This window comes from Hypanus sabinus, chromosome 27 (genome assembly GCF_030144855.1).
Source record: "Hypanus sabinus isolate sHypSab1 chromosome 27, sHypSab1.hap1, whole genome shotgun sequence".
NCBI lineage: Eukaryota > Metazoa > Chordata > Chondrichthyes > Myliobatiformes > Dasyatidae > Hypanus > Hypanus sabinus.
This window is the reverse complement of record NC_082732.1, coordinates 38,341,326-38,358,831: the sequence shown is the minus strand read 5'-3', so window position 1 is coordinate 38,358,831 and position 17,506 is coordinate 38,341,326. Positions and strand designations below refer to the sequence as shown.

Here is a 17,506-nt window from a genome sequence, read left to right as displayed (position 1 = left end):
ATTTTAGTCATTGCATTCTTGGATGAAGATGCCTTTTTGCATCTGTAATTTTGCATTCATATTATGATTTTTTTTAAAAACACAGATCAAGAAATTTGTCTTCACGTGTTTGCTGCAGGAGTATTAATTGACCAGCCTGTTGTCTAAAGAGGAAAAAAAATAGTTTTATTTGTCACCTATATTAAAACATGTAGTGAAATGTGTTGGTTTACCATGGCCACAGTGATGTTTGTTGTCTGTTTTAATAACCAATGCAGTCTGTGGCAGTGCTGGGGCAGACTGCTGGTGTCACTGTGCTTGCGGTGCCAACGTAACATGTCCTCCGCTTACTGACACTCACCTGTACGTCTTTTGGACTATGGGAGGAAACGAAAACCCTTGAGGTCATAGGGAGTAGGTACAAACTCTTTACAGACAGAGGCAGGGATTGAACCCTGATCACTGGTGGTGCCATTACACCAACCGTTCTGCTATTCAGCCTGCTATGCACTCAGTAGCGAACACGATGTAATCAGTTCTGTTGATTTCGTTCTGTGCAGGGTAATGTACTGATGGTCATGCATCAGTGTCTGTGACTGCAAGCATTTCCTCCCCATGGATTTAAGACTGTGCCTTCTGTGTTATACTGAGTTTTAGTGGTGAATTTGGAAAGCGTTGTTAAAATGTTATTTGATTTGCCTTTTAGATGTTGAACATACTGGAGCAACAAGTGAATTCTATGACAAATTCACTATCCGCTACCACATAAGTACAATCTTTAAAAGCCTTTGGCAGAACGTAGCACATCAAGGCACCTTTATGGAAGAGTTTAAGTAAGTTGATCCATCTTTGTTTTTCTTGTTCTGGATAATTATGCAAGAGTTAAGAAATTGGCAATTGAGCTCCTAGGCAGTTAGAGTCAATTAAAGTAGACATAGAGCATGGATACACACTCAGTCCTGATAAAGGGTCTTGGTTTGAAATGCCGACTGTTTATTCATTTCCACAGATGCTACCTGACCTGCTGAGTTCCTCCAGCATTTTGTGTGGGTTCCTGTGGATACAGGCCCTACGGCCCATCAAGTCCTTGATGCACAACTGGTCCCAATTTCCTGAGTTCAATCCATATCTGTCCATGCCTAGACAATCCATGTCTCTACCAAAGTGCTGCTTGAATGATAATACTGTACTTGCCTCACCACTTCTCTCATTCCGTATATTCAGCATCTTCTGCATGGAAAAAATTGTCCCTTGATCTCTTTTAAATTGGTTCCCTCTCACCCTAAACCAAGGTTCCCAACTTTTTTTTATTATGCCATGGACCTGTACTGTTAACCAAGGGGTCCTTGGACCCCAGGTTGGGAGCCCCTACCTATGCCCCATAGTTTCAGACTCCCCTACTCTTGTGCCTGCTATTAGATTTGATTTATTTTGTCAGCTTCAGCTGTTTTTATGGACATCTTTAACCCTACATTTACACATTTGTTTTATGATCATAGTTCTGGAAAGCAGTTTGTCCGTTACATCAATATGTTAATAAATGATACCACATACCTGCTGGACGAGAGCCTGGATTCTCTGAAACGTATCCATGAGGTACAGGAAGAAATGAAGAACAAAGAACGATGGGACTCATTGCCTAGGGTAAATTCAGTATTTTGCTTAACGTTTGCAAATTTGATTTTACTTTGGAAGTTTTGTGTATGACTGACTGACCAGGGGAAGATGAAACTAATTCTGGAATGCGCATTTGAAAGTTAGGAATAAGGTTATATAGTTTTTCACTTGCACGATCAGTTGTTATTTGTGTAGCAATGTCTATAAGAGTTTGTCATTTCCATGATTGTGGCCTAAGGAAATGTGTCCCAGTTGCTAAGCCATATTATTTGTTTGGTTTTCCCTTGGAAATTACTTTCTCGTTAAGTAAACCATCCATGCAGATATGCCAGGATTCTGTAGCGTAAGGGCTTGCAATCCAGAATCCTGTCAAGGTGAATCTGTTAGTAGAAGTACAGTTGGTTTTCTGAAATCCCTTGCTTCATTGATATGGTTTATGTGATTTCAGATGCACACTTGACTGTCCTTTGAAATGGACCAACAGACCATTTGGTTCCAGTGGTATTGGAAATGGGTGATAATGCAAATGAATGTATGGAAATAAAACACAACTTTTTTTTTGCTATAATGTTCAATTCTCTCCATCCTTTTGTTAGAGTGCTGTTAAGGGTGTCATTTAGTACCCCTGTGGAGTTTATGTAATGATGTCCATTCATGAGCTGCTAGATCTTGAAAGCTCGTTCTGCAAAGAATTATGAGGCCATATTGTGGTTGGTTTAATTCTAAATCATGAGAAATGCAAAATGACGAGTCCTTAATTGTTGTTAGAGGAGATTTGATTGAGGTATACAAAATGAGAAGAGGAGTCTTGATAGAGGTGTACGAGAAGATAGAGGCATTGATTGAGTGGATAGCCAGAGACCTTTTCACGGGAGGCATAACTTTATGGTGATTTGGGGAAAGCGTAGCGTCTATGCATAGAGGGATGTTAGAGGTAGGTATTTTTTAACAGCGTGATGGGTGTGTGGAATGCCCTCTAAAGGAGGTGATCAACGCAGATACATTAGGGGTATTTAAGAAACTCCTAGATACATGGACGATAACTAAAGTGGAGGACTGTGTAGAAGGGAAGAGTTAGATTGTTCCTGGAGTAGGTTAAAAGGTCGGGATAACATCATGGACTGAAAAACTTGTACTGTGCTGATGTGTTCTGTGTTTAATAACGTGCTAATTGAAGTCCCCTCAGTAGTTTCTCTTGTTTTGAAAGGATCAGCAGCAAAGTCGACAATCGCAGCTGACTCAGGACGAGCGCGTCTCCCGTTCATACCTTGCTCTTGGTGCCGAAACTGTGGATATGTTCCATTACCTCACAAAGCAAGTGCAAAAACCTTTCCTTCGACCTGTGAGTAATTGCTCTTTCCTCCTTGTTACTTGCCTAAACAAGGTGGAGGTTTTGTATATTTACAAGTGACCCCCTACGTTGCGTTCCTAGAAAATGGTTGGTACCATCGTCTTCCATAATGTAAAGCCACTCATCTACAAGTGTCAATAAATTAGAATTGGGGGAAAAATTTCATTAGCTTATCACGTACATTGAAACATACAGTGAAATGTGATGTTTGCGTCAACAAATAACCCAAGTGTCCTGTGGGCAGTCCCAAGTATTACCACATGGTCTGGTGCCAACATGGCATGCCCCACAATGCTCGGCGGAATAAACACAGACAACAACAGCAAAAACGAGCCCGTTCCTCCCTCCTACACAGACACAGGAGAGACTCCTCCCTCCACCCCCTCCCCCCCAGATAGGACACCAGTCTATCTCAAGGTTAAACCCCCAGTATTTTGTCAGTACCCATTTTCAGCTGGGTGGACTGGAGCAATGTGTTGTTAAGTGCCTTGCTTAGTGACACAACACGCTGTGTTGGCTGGGGCATGAACTCACAACCTTCAGGTCGCTAGTCCAACACCTTAACCACTTGGCCACGTGCCACACATTTTTCTTTCTGTGTCCTCGTATTTTTGGTATTCTTGTGACTTCCATAAGGACAAAAGTTCATTACCGAAACTGCTATAATGTGATTGTAGTTTTTAGTGTCCAGCATACTGTTGATCGGCATGGTTACCTGGCTCTGGCAGACATCTACTGGGAGGCGTGCGCGTGCAAGTTCAGAGCTCATCATTTCTATTAGGTAACTGGAAAGCCCTGCGACAAGTGGCTGTGGGATTTGCCGTGCTTCTGCTTGTCCTCATGTTACACAAAGCCCTGTTGACCAGAACTCCAGTCATTCTCGTGTTCAATTCTCACTTTCAACCAACTGCATGAGAGTCAGCAACAGGAGGAAGAAAGATTCTCAACCGGTGCATCACAGGTGCTCCCCTTAGTGGTGTAGTAGATTAAAATGCTTCAGGTTGTATAGAAAATCAAATCTTCAAGCTGAGATACATTTAATTGATAACTGAAAAAGGAGAGAATTATAGGCAACACTTTTGTAACGTGCCTTTTTAAAATTTTGCTAACGTTCATTGCAGGAGCTTGGCCCACGCTTAGCCGCAATGTTGAACTTCAACCTGCAACAGCTGTGTGGCCCAAAGTGTCGTGACCTGAAAGTAGAAAACCCAGAAAAATATGGTTTTGAACCGAAGAAGCTTTTGGATCAGTTGACTGACATCTACCTGCATCTGGACTGTCCCAGATTTGCAAAAGCTATTGCAGATGATCAGGTAAGTGCCTGTTACTTTTCAACAAAAAAATACTATTTATTTAGGGATACAGCAGAGTAACGGGTCCTTCTGGCCCAACGAGCCTGTGCCTTCCTATTATACCAATGTGACCAATTAACCCACTAACACATACATCTGATTTGCATTGCTCACTAATTTTCTGCATTGGTGCTGCTTGGTATGCTTGAGGTATTACGAGCAGTTTGTATTTTAGATTTATTTTACAATGTGTACTCTTTTAATTAAAGAAAAAAGCTGTTTGCTCCAGGCAACCATTGTGTGGGGGAAAAACTCACATCTCCTTTAAGTATCTCCTGTCTCCTTTTAATCTGTTCCCTCTAGATGGCTGCAGTGGGGTAATGACCATGTATCCCCCTCAGGTTTTTAACGCTGTGTGTTATGCCTACAGGTGTGCAGGGCAGCATTCAACGGCCTCCATCTCTCTCTGGTGTTCAGGACTTCCTTCGTTGTGCTGGTAGCTTCCTGTCAGTTTTCACTCCTGTTAGTCATGCAAGTCCCTGGAATACCGTTGCACACAGACGTAGAAGAACTCTACAGCGCTGTTTCCATAACAGTTTTGTTTGACCAGTCAGTATTGTTAGCCTGAGCTGAACGCCCTAACCTTGGAGGATTAGATTGCCACTCTTAGTTTGGCTTCTCACCCTTTGACCTCTTTGGCATGGGTGACCCTACCAAGAGGCAATGCATAAAGCCCTGACTCCAGCCAGCATGGCTCTCCAGGTTGCTGAGGCACGCAAGCCTCCAAACCATGACAAGGATGTGGTCCTCTTGCAGGACAGCTTTATAAAGCTCTATAATGTGTTCCAGTGAGAATAAGCCCAGCTTATTCAATCTCTCCTTATAACAGCAGCCCCTTCATAGGTAGTAAGTAACCCAATGGCATGAATATTGACTTCTCCAATTTCAGTAACCTCCTTTCCTCTGTCCATTTTCTCTTTTCAAATCTAACCAGTTCCTCTTGCATCTTACACTCTCCCTTTTTTTTCAGTCTAGGTCAGGGTTCCCAACCTTTCTGTGCCATGGACCAATACCATTAAGCAAGGGGGGGGTCTGTGGTCCCAGGTTGGGAACCCCTGGTCCAGATGAAGGGTCTTGACCCATAAAATCAATTGTCTGTTCACCTCCACAGGTGCTGCCTGACCCACCAAGTTCCACCAGAATGTTCTTGTTGCCTCGTATTTCAGCATCTGCAATGTTTTGTCCCGATGAAGGATCTTGGCCTGAAACGTCAACTCTTTATTCCTTTCCATAGATGCTGCCTGACTTGCTGAGTTCCTCCGTGGTGTTACTCTGCATTTCCAGCAACTTGCAGAATCTCTTGTAATTTATTCTTGTCTTCAACAACCTGGCAAATCTCTTCTCTCCTTCACTACATTTTCTACTGAGCAACCAGAACTCCACACATTCTCAGTGATTTGTTATTTCCCTGCACCGTATGATGCACAAGCTTCTGAGAGGTCTTACTGAGTGGATGTGGGAACATCTAGAATAGCAGGTTTTGGAACAGAGAATATTGAATAATTTTAAGGCAGGGATGGATTCTTATTAAGCAAGGGTGTAAATGAAAGGCCATAGGAGGTGAATGGGAATGTGGCTACAATCAGATTATTCATGATTTGAAGTGGTAGATAAGGCTGGAGGGGCCCCCAAGACTTTTGCACAATTCTGTATTTGTCAACGGCTTGTGAGTTTGTAAATCTGGCAGAGCAAAGGATGTTGGGAGTGGCGAGGGTGGGTTGTGGCAGAGAAGGAGGGCCAGGGTGACATGGGTGCCAACACATCCAAACTTGAGAAACCAGGCAAGGTCATTTAATTCTAAACAATTAGTTTATTGATAATTATAGACGGTCCCTCTGTTGCTTCCCACTCCCTCCCCTCTCCCTTCCCACTCTCAGTCCACAATAGAGACCCATATCAGAATCGGGTTTATCATCACTCATGTATGTTGTGAAACTTTTTTTTTTTACGGCAGCAGTACCTACAATTACTACAGTACTGTGCCAAACTCTTGGACAGTCTAGCTCTATAAATGTGGCTGAAACTTTTTGCAGAGTATGGTACAACTTTATTTGATGTGATTACATTGCTGTCTGTTGCTATGTCAGACTTAGGTGCATTTTAAGAACAAACAAATGCTTGTGAAAAAGCATCTTGGCTGCAGATTTGTCAGTTTTGCAGCTATTTCACAAAAATATGAAGCAGCTTCCTACCATTGTGGGCAACCACTTATTTTGCTGCTTTTTGGGTGAATCTTTAAAAGTGATACCTTTTTTTTTAAAAAACAAAAGTGTTTACAACCAGACTTTTGAGTAAATTTGCAGCCCAGAGCAAAGAGGTACCTGAGGTTGCAAAATGTTTTAAACGTCTCTACTGAGAGATGAGGTGTATCTGGAGCATAGAATACAGAAGGTGAGAAGTTCTACTGAACTACTAGAGCTGAATTTGGCATTTTGGATATAGAGGGAATGCAGTATGTCAACCACCTACTCACCACCTCTTCCCTGTCCCAAACTCTCATCTACTCCCCCACCCCACACTCAGAACCAAGGTGTCATTTCTAATATCAACACAAGGGATGTAAGCCTAACTGTTAACTACCCTGGTTAAATTGTCCTCTGCAAGCTATTGAGGAACACATACATTACCTAGCTCTTATAAATTAGGATACTTCTGCTTAGAACTAATGAAAATCTAAACTGAGGATGTTGCCCTGTGTCACAAATTACTTCATTGCCTCATCCTTAACAATTGACTCTAACATCTTCCCAACCACTGAGGTCAGGCTAACTGGTCTATAATTTCCTTTCTGCTGCCTTCCCCCTTTCTTAAAGAGTGGAGTGCCATTTGCAATTTTCCAGGCACCATGTCAGAGTCCAAAGAGTTTTCAAAGATCATTTCTAATGCCTCCACAATCTCTACTGCTACCTCTTTCAGAACCCTAGTGTAGTTTATCTGGTCTGGGTGACTTGTGATCCAAGGAAATGTTTGAATGTGTTTTGTAATACTGTAATGTGCACATTTTGTGTAATGTATTGGCTGATAATTCTAGTTGTGTTCAAGTTTATTGTCATCTGTGTGCATGTATGCTGCTAATTGAAATAACGTTCCTTCGGACCATGGTACACCCACAAAACGTATATCTCGCACAAAAGAAAATACTCCCACAAATAAATTGCTGATGTCTGCTATCTTGTACTTTTGGGAACAGCGATCGTACAGTAAAGAACTCTTCGATGAAGTCATTTCAAAAATGAGGAAAGCGGGAATTAAATCAACGATAGCAATAGAAAAATTTAGACTATTGGCAGAAAAGGTAGAAGAAATTGTGACAAAGAATGCCCGTGCCGAAATTGACTATGGGGATGCACCAGATGAGTTCAGAGGTGAGTTCTGAATCTGAATAGTTATTCCAGAAACCTCCTTATTAGTGAATTTAATAGTATTTGTGCCATATTGATAATAATTCAATCTGAATTTGATTGTTTAAAATGTCTTTCAGTTACGGAGCTAGCTAATATATGCAAAATCTATTTCAAAACCAGAAAATGTGTGTCAGTATTTTAAAGCTGGGGGTAAATGATGTGATGCCACATGATTCCCTTCTCACCACGAACCACCTATCATTTGCCAGCTGCTGCCTCAACCCCCCTCCCTCAGCTTTTTAATACTGGCTATATATCCCCTTCATGTATCCCCTTGCCTTTTAATGGTGGCTATATCTCCCTCACCTTTTAATACTGGCTATATCTCCCTTTATGCCTCCTTTGCCTTTTTTTTTAAGCTGGCTATATCTCTGCTTTATACCTCCCTCACCTTTTTGTACTGGCTCTATCTCCCCTGTAAATACCCCCTTCCCTTTTTATACCAGCTGTCTGATGCAGAGTCTCAGTCCATCCCTCTGCCTCTACAGATGCTGCTTCACTTGCTGAGTTTCTCTCCAGCATAAGTTGGTAGGGTGGTTAAGAAAGTGTACGGTGTGTTGAGTTCCAGAGCCGCAGGAAATGTTGCGGTTCTATAAGGCTGGATATAGCACTCGGACTGTTATGTTCATTTCAGGTTGTCTTGTAAGAAGGATATGAAGCCTTTAGAGAGGGTGTATAAGAGATTTACCAGGATGCTGGCTTGATTAGAGAGCATGGCTTATGAGGAACGGTTGAGTGAACTAGGGATTTTCTCGTTAGAGCAAAGGAGGATGAGAGGTGAATTTACTCAGGTATAGAAAAAACGCTTAGATAGTGGATAGCTAGCACCTTTTTCCCAGGGAGAAAATGACTAATATAAGGAAGCACAGTTTTAAGATGATTGGAAGAAGGTATAACTGGGATTTCAGGGGTAGGTGAAACGTGCTGCCAGGATTGATGGTAGAAGCAGAAACTTTAGGGACATTTAACAGAGTCTTAAGCAAGTGGATAGAAGTAAAGGGAAGGGCTATGTGGGAGGGAAGTGTTAGCAGGAAAGTTAAATATTGTGGGCCAAAGGGTCTGAACAGAGCTGTTCTGTTTCCTGCTACTTCAGACACATTTACTGTACTCTAATTTGGTACCTCAGTGCTGGGAAACCAAGTAAGTTGCTAATATCAAATAGAACTGGAGCCCGTAGGGTAATTTTTGTTTCTGATAGCAAAAGGCTTTGTTTTAGTTGACTGCTGACTTTAAGGGCTTTGTTGTTGCAGATCCACTGATGGACACCCTAATGAACGATCCAGTGAAGCTACCTTCAGGGACTGTAATGGACCGCTCCATTATTTTAAGACATTTACTGAATTCTCCAACAGACCCGTTTAACCGCCAACATCTGACAGAGAATATGCTGGAACCAGGTAAAAATATAATTTTAAACTTAGCCGAGTTTTATCTTGTAGCTCAGATTGAGAGTATTCTCCTGTAATGTGAATATTCTGAATGCTGGGGAGGTGAAGAGTTGTAGATCCAAAGAGGTGGCATGGAAATCGGGCCTTTGACCAAGAAGTGAAGTTTTGTAGACCTGGAGAGACACATGGAAACAGGCCTTTGGGTGAAACTGGAGTGGATGGAGTCAACTACAGGGAGAATCTGCGCGAGGTCAGAATTGAACTGGGGAAGCTGGAGCCATGAGGCGGAGGCTCTCCTAGCAGCGCCATGTGCCGCCATCGTGGTTTGCTGGAGTTTGTGCTCTGATGTCACTAGGGCAGGTTATGTGCTACAAATGTGTGAAATAGAGCTGCAGTTCCTTGTGTGAAGACCAACCAATAACCTTTTATAGGAAGTGGGTATAGGCATCAGCAGGCCTGGTATGGTGGAACATTCAAAGGAAGGACTACAGGGCTCCTGGCATCAGTGGTGTCTTACCCAAGTGTGTCCCTTCCCTAGGGGTGATAGGGCTGGGTTAAAAACAAAGTGAACAAAAACCCTGGCAAGTATGGTTTTATCCTCTCAGATTCTGCAACCCAGTTGCAAATCGGGGTTAATCACCTGATCTTCATCTTTGGTTTGGTGGGACTATTTATAGAGCCATAGAGTACTATAGCACAGAAATAGCCCCTTTGGCTCATTTAATCTGTGCCAAATGATTATTCTGCATCTGGACCATGGCCTTTTGTAGCCCTCCCATCCATGTCCAAACATCAAGATATTCTGCAAACTCTGGTCTCAAACTATCTCTTAAATATTGAAATCGAACCTGTAGCCACCACTTATACTGACAGTCTGTACTACCCTCTGAGTGAAGAAGTTCTCCTTCATGTTCCCCTTAAATATTTCGCCTTTCACCTTTAATCTATGATCTCTAGTTGTAGTCACGGCCATCCTCAGTGAAAAAAGCATGCTTGCATTTCCCCTATCTTTACCCCTCATAATTTTGTGTACCTTTATCAAATCTCTCCTCGTACTCCTATACTTCAGGGAATAAAGTCCTAACATATTCAGCCTTTCCCTATAGTTCAGGTCCTCAAGTCCCAGCAACATCCTTGTAAACTTTGTTGTTTTCAAGTCTTATTGATAGTTTTCTGTAGATAGGTGACCATGATGACCGAGATCACAGAAACCAGGGATGAAAGGAGCAATGGGGGGGTTACTGATCTGTAGTTAATTGCAATTTTCAATTCCTGACAGTAATTCCACAAATACAAAACCACACAGGGTAACATGAAGCAAGAAGGAGACCCTCTGTTGGTCGTGATGGGGAAGAGGGGGTCTACTGTGGATATTGTGCCGTAGCTGTTTAGTGTAAGCCAGGTCAATACGATATGCAGAGGAACCTATTGCCCATGCGGCAGGCTCCCCCTCTGCACGCAGCTGATGAATCCAAAGGATCAGCAGAGACTGATTTGGTTTGACAGCAGTGGGGTAGCAGTTGTTGGCAGTCAGTGTTGAACTCGATGTAGGACTGCCTTAGGGACTCTGGCTCCAGATTCTTCCTCTGGGTTTACTCCTGAAGCTGTCCCCATGAATGAGTATAGCAGCAAGGTAGAGATCGTTGAGACCAGAGTTTGTAGAATATCTTGATGTTTGTATGCATAATCAGTCAGGTTTGTTATCACTAGCATGTCCTGTTGACTTTGCAGCAGCAGTACAATACAATACACAAAGAGGGAAAAAAGAATTACAGTAAATATATATTAAACAGTTAAATAAGTGGTTCAAAAAAAGAAATAAAGTAGTGAGGAAGTGTTCATCAGTTCAATGTCTATTCTGAAATCTGATGGCAGAGGGGAAGAAACTATTCCTGAGTTGAGTGTGTGTCTTCTCATTTCCACACCTCCTTCCTGATGGTAACAATGAGAACAAGGACTATGACCTGGGGGGGGGGGGGGGTGGGTTCTATAATGATGGATGCTTTTTTTTGAGGCATCACTCGATGTCCTGGATTCTCCAGAGGCTAGTGCCCGTGAGCTTACAACTCTGCAGCTTACTTTGGTCGTGTGTAGTAGCTTCACCTCCCCGTACGAGATGATGATGCATCTTTTTTTACTTAACTCTGTCATTGAAAGGAGGCCGCTTAACTAATTCCACACTGCTCTCTGCGTTGTGTATTAGTGCCTGAATTGAAGGAAAGAATCCATGCCTGGATGAAAGAGAAGCAACATGCAAATCGCTCTTCGCAGTGACGTGTTACTGAAGATGGATCGAATGTGAAACATTTGTAGTTCTGAGTGTAGACCACCAGTATATTGAGGCCCAAGAGAAAATCTGCTCCACGTTCAGTCGAGACTGCTGCACTGATCACATTAGGAAAATGTATTGTCTCTGTAAATAAATTTAATTTAAAGAACAAACAATTTAAAGGAGAAAAACGTTCTAAGGTGTTGGGTACAAGTTGGAATCTTTTCAGTACAGCAACGTGACCAGTCCAAGGGTAACAGTGGTGTACTTGGATCTTGCAGTTATTTGGAAGCTAGAAGGGTCTGAGCAACAATGTTTTTTTAATACAACTGTATTAACAGAAGATGGTCTGTATTTTAGGTTGAATTTATTACTGTATCTTGTGCCCAGTCGCTGCTGAAGGGACTGTTTTGTTTGCTGCACTAAATATTCTTCAAAACCAAAGTGATGCACAGGCCCTTTCCCTAAAAAAAACTGATGTTTTAATTATGAGGCATAATCTGTTGGCTCACAGGACTAAAGGTGAGATAATTGAATTCTATTTGTTTATCATTAATTTATATTTTTTCTAGCCTCTTCCCCTCCTATTCCATTTAAGCATAGACTTGCAAACACTGTAGCTAAGAAACAGTATATCCTCCATTTCTGCCAACTATGTTTTACAGCTGTTGCTTTGTCCACTGTGTGAGCTGCAGTATTGGGATGTTTTGTTGGCAATAAGGTTTCCTCAGACACGACCTGAAAAGCAACCTCCGTACAAGAGCCACTAGATTTTTCTTCCTCTCCCCGGAGGATTTTTATTCTTGCAGCTCGCTAGAGGGCGCTCTTGTATTCCAAGAGCTCTTCTGCCTTACACTGAAATGTTCCAAATCGTAGTTCATGCCAAAAAAATCAAATTACCATGGATGCTGGCAATCGGGAATAAAAGCAGAAACTGCTGCCTGTCCACATCTGGTCAGGCAGCATCTGTTTATTAATGTTGATGCTCTTGAGCATCTGACATGTGAATAGCAACTAAATCAAGTTTCTTTTTGTGTCTACCCTATTGTATGTTAATTTGAGTTTTTACTTCATTTCGGTTGTCTACCTTTTCTGGATTTTTTTTTAATCTCTTTTGGATTTTGTATAATTTGCTGCAGAGAGCTGGTTTATTTCAACTGTCCTGGATTGTAGCAAACTGAAGTAATGTGAAATTACTTTGCGTTTTGGAATTTTTATTTGCAAATTAAATAAAGTATGGAAGAAAAAGAAACCCTAAATTTCAGTGATTACCTGATAAATGAGTCTGTCACATTTTCACAGAAATGCAACAACTTCAGAAATATTGTCTCTGCTGTCTATGTGCTTGTATTTAAGAATTGTTCTGTATCAGTAAAATGTTTTTTATGTTTCAAACTGCTTTACTGTGAAATATTAATTCTACTGCATGAATCCGGTTGTTATAGCAAAGTGGGATTGGGCTCCCTTTCCCTTCAGTACAGCAAGAGCTGTGTAATGGGAAGAGGGAATCCTTTTGTTGCCATCTTCCATATGCAGTACTGGATTTTGAATTCAGTCCAATAGTAAAGCTGAACATCTTTAGGTTGCTGGTTTTATATTGTGACAAGTGTTCAGCCGGAATTTCAATTGCAAACTGTTGTAACTACTGGGATTACAAGCATGGTCTCTGCTGATTTTGCGGTTTAATTTTTAATCACAAGGGAAAAATCATTGCAAAATTAAGTGTAAAATTTGCAGTAAATAAGTGTTAAAATTGAAGTTTTCTAGCTGTATGAGGATATTAAATGCCTAATCCTAGTAATGATCTCTAAACCCACACAGATTTGAGAATTAATGCATTGTGCCCAGATTAATTATTTAGGACAATATGTAGTTTAATGATCTGTACTAAACCTAGGTTTTCCCAAATATTTTCTTTAGATGGTCCCATTGAATTCACTTGCTTGGCCATGATTTGTTTCAAAGTTAAATTACTTTGTGCTGCAAAGTACCTGACTAACATGCTTGAAAATGCACTTAAAGATAAATATTTTAGTCACAAAAAGGATTATTAATGACGTGTTCAAAGGTTACTTCCATTGCAAGTCTGGAAAATAATTTCCTAATATTAGTTGATGAATAACATTAATATTCACCAAGTCCTGTGCGAGCTTTTTTTGGGATTCTGAGTACATCAGTGCATATCACATGGTTTGTTTCAAACACACGAATACTTAACTATATTATTGTATTGAATGCTGGACATCGACAGCTTACCAGTGTAGAATTAATTAGGATTTACAGATTTTGCTGTATTAATTTTTTTTTAAAGTTATACTGAATCGTATGTATGTTCACCAAATACTTGCAATTCATTGTAATGGGGAAAAATAAACAGTATACATTTGAAATGGAGGCCAGAATATCTGTAAAGGGGAGGGAAAAAATCGGGTTGACATTTGAAGTGTACATTCAAATTCAGTGCCCTAAAACTTGGAGCTGCCTTTTCTCTTATTTGATACTTTACAGGTGTTTTCCTGGTTGTTTTTTTTTTAATTATTTCAGATACCTGCGTTCAACTTGTATTCCAGCAATATACTGAGCTATTAAAACATGGAATTTTTTTTTAATGAAGTCGCATTTGAAGTCCCACTGCTTCAAAATTTAGAAACTTGATTTGGCTAGGTGTGTAAATTTGATTTAAAATGGGGAGCTATTGTCAGATACACAGTAGGCTATTATATATATAGGGATTCAGCTTGTATTCATATGCATCTCATCCATATTTTAACTCCTTTCGTTTCTTTCTTTTTGAATTTAATCTTTAGAGCCAATGTTCATTGCCATGGTCAGTTGCGTTGACTTTATTTATGAAAACTTGATCCTACAGATCATTTTAAGGCACCTCTAGAGTTACATGCATTGTCCGCTGGTATTTGACGAAGAGTGCTGAGCGCATCAGTAATGTGTAAAAGAATGCCCAACCTAATCCAATTTAAACATGTACATCAATCTCTTAATTTGACCGGAACTTTAAAAAAAATATTCTTGTTCCTTTTTAAATATATACATATAATGTGACCTCTTCAGAACTTGAATGGTAGGTAACCCTTTCTAACCCAGCATCTATTGTCAAGATGATATTACAGCAGTTTCCTGTGGAATTCATACTTGTCTCTCTCGTTCTTTGACTAAATAACCTGACCATTTGCTCTGTAGCTCAGTTTTAGATCCTTAATTATTTCAACTACATTGTGCTTTTTCTTGCATTGCATAGATCATTCTGGGCTAGAAAGGGTTACGATATGATAAATTAGATACTGTCAGATCTGCAGCATAAGCCTATTTGACGCTAATGATACTGTGATGGTGTGATAGTACTGCTATATTTTACCTCAGTATTGTTGAAATGGAAATTCCAGCACTGTAGCAGGAAAAGGAGGAAATTAAAATGTACATTCTTTACCTACAGCTTACTGCCATTGTTCCAAGTACTTGAATTTCTGATTTTTATTTGGAAAAGCTGGACATTGTTTTTTTTTTTGGTTTTTCTATGAATACTGTTATAATAATCGGGAGTGTTTTTAATGATAAGGAAGCACAGAATGGTAATTCCTACAGGCTGTTCTGATTGCTCCCAACCTGTGAATTCCAATAAATGGTGGTAAACATCCCAATACAAAATGGTATCCATTGTCTTCTACTGTAAGGTGGGTTAAGTTTCTCCATTTTACATCAAACTAAACACATACGCAGAGTTCCAAATGGTCTGCTGGCTTGGCTCAGCTGACGAGTACCATTTGCACATGCTGCTATTTTCACTTGAGTGAGGGGCACCAGTAGATGTCTCACGCAAGTCATCAGTTTAATCTAGGTTATGTTTTAATCTTGCTCACGTGCCTCCATATTTGCAGGCTTAAATCATAGTAGAGCCCCAGCTACCAAAGGTACAGTATGTACAAGAGTTTCTTGCGAACAATTTATCCTGCCATTTCTTGTATTTGACATTGATTTGTTCTGTATACTGGTCAGAGCAAATGGCGGAAAGTGAATTTGTTTCTAGCATTCTGAAGTTATCCTGCAATGCCACTTTAAATAATAAAGTGATCATTAATTGAAATGATATTCAGTGTTAGTATGATGAATAAGGTTTGATCAAGTGTCTAGTGCTAATTGGATTTTGACTTTCTCAGCTTCAAGGGAAAAATCAAATTGCTGGTTAGGTTAACATTGGGCTCAAGGTTACAGGTGCCAACTCAAACCAGTTTGAGCTAAGTTCCTGGATGCAACTTAAATGCAAGATGATTGCAGTAAATATTCCTCAATATATAGCATAAATTATCACAATTCCAACTGAGACTTCAGTCATCTCCACAGAGCAAAGTAAAATCTGTTACCATTAACTGTCTTTCTACAACCAACTTGACCTCTTAAAAGCATTCATTTTATTGATGGATGCTTCAAGTATCTTTATAGAATTCTCCTGCTAATACTCATTACAGACATTCACTTGATGGTGTAATAAATGCCTTATACTAGACATCTGCAAAGAATTGATTTGACCATAATATTGGAGTAATCATACACCATTCATGTCCCTTGTGTTAGTACGTTCCAAGTTGAAATCCTGTTATCAAAAATGAGTATGGAGATTTTAGGCTGCTAAAAAAAGGTGCCATTTATTTCCAAGTCCTGTCTAACATCCGGATAATGCAAATGACCCCATGGAAAACTGATATCTAGGCTGATACTTATTCAAAGTACACGTCACCATCTACAACCCTGAGATTAATTTTCTTGAGGTGATCTCAGTACCATGGTTAACATCACTACAGATAATCTAGGCATGATCAGGTCATAGAAACAGAAAATAGGTGCAGGGGTAGGCCATTCAGCCCTTCAAGCCTGCACCGCCATTCAGTATGATACCAACTCAGAACCCTGTACCTGCTTTCTCTCCATACCCCCTGATCCCTTTAGCCACAAGGGCCATATCTAACTTATGTCTAACATAACATATGTCACTGATTATGCCATTTATTTTGTGAGCATTAGGGCATTTTAAAGCATATTATTTTTAAAGAAGTAGAAACAAAATGGTATGGCATTTAAGGGGGAAAATACAAGATCAAGGCATGAATCTCAGAACGCACAAAGATTCTACCATCTTGAGCATGAGATATTAAACGAGGTCACATTTGAAGGCTCTTTAATAGTCAAAAATAATCACAATCTTTACAATGGTGAAGAAGCTATTAATGTTCACTAACTTAACTTTGAAATTGACAACACCTTTGTAATTTCATTGCAAGTGAACACTACTGCATGAGCCTCAGGTGTATTAGTGATATTTCCACGGCACAAATTCACTGTTTATGCCCTCAATGATATCCTGGGAAATTGGTTAAGTTTACATGAATTTAAGTTGTTTCTGAAGTGGCACCATTGGAAAAAGTGTTTCAAAATCTTGTTTATTGCATGAGGTCTATGTGAGATTTCAGTGAGGTTCTAAGCCATGATTCCTGGTTTGGAAACATTCTGAAATGAAATATTTTATTGTATATTGATTGTATTTCCTGCAAAAACTCCAATAACATGGATTTTAAAATAAATATTTTATATTTAAAACCTACTTCAGATTCTATCTTGATCATATGTACATTTCAATCTTTATTTAGTTTCTATATATTAAAAAAAAATTGTGCTTTTTCCTTCCTGGGCTGAGCTGTGATTGGCTGACTCACCAAGCTTGATGGGATTGCAGCTCCAGGGATTCTTTTTACTGACATCTGACATCAGAAAAAGGGAGGTTTTCAGCATAACAAGCACTAAATCATTCCAGAAACTTTCCAAAAAGTGTATCATCACTGAATGGAAAATGTGAAGCTCGTAACGAAAATAAACTTGACTACTGAGACAAGATTCTGCAGATGCTGGAAATCTTGAGCAACTCACAAAATGCAGTTGGAACTTTGCAAGTCAGGCAGCATCCTTGGCTGGGAATAACAAGTTGATGTTTTGGCTGAACTGGGAAGGAAGGGGGCAGAAGCCATATTACGAAGATGGGCAGAGGGGAAGATGTACAGGCTCGCAGGTCTGACTCTACTTTTCCCTCCAGTCTTGTTGAAGGGTCTTGGCCTGTAATTTAGACTGTTTACTCCCCTCTA

General features: G+C 40.2%; 1 protein-coding gene across 4 annotated transcripts in view; it reads left to right on the top strand.

The window, feature by feature from the left end:
• Positions 1-16,965, top strand: part of ube4b (ubiquitination factor E4B, UFD2 homolog (S. cerevisiae)) — an 88,743-nt gene extending 71,778 nt beyond the window's left edge. For all 4 annotated transcript variants that reach the window (XM_059952241.1, XM_059952243.1, XM_059952242.1 and 1 more), the window contains exons 21-27: positions 686-812; positions 1,479-1,623; positions 2,804-2,938; positions 4,069-4,260; positions 7,490-7,664; positions 8,954-9,100; positions 11,295-16,965. In XM_059952241.1, coding sequence (XP_059808224.1) covers positions 686-812; positions 1,479-1,623; positions 2,804-2,938; positions 4,069-4,260; positions 7,490-7,664; positions 8,954-9,100; positions 11,295-11,365 — 992 coding nt within the window. In that variant the 3' untranslated portion in view covers positions 11,366-16,965. The remainder of the gene's footprint in view (positions 1-685; positions 813-1,478; positions 1,624-2,803; positions 2,939-4,068; positions 4,261-7,489; positions 7,665-8,953; positions 9,101-11,294) is intronic.
• The last annotated feature ends 541 nt before the right edge of the window (positions 16,966-17,506 follow it).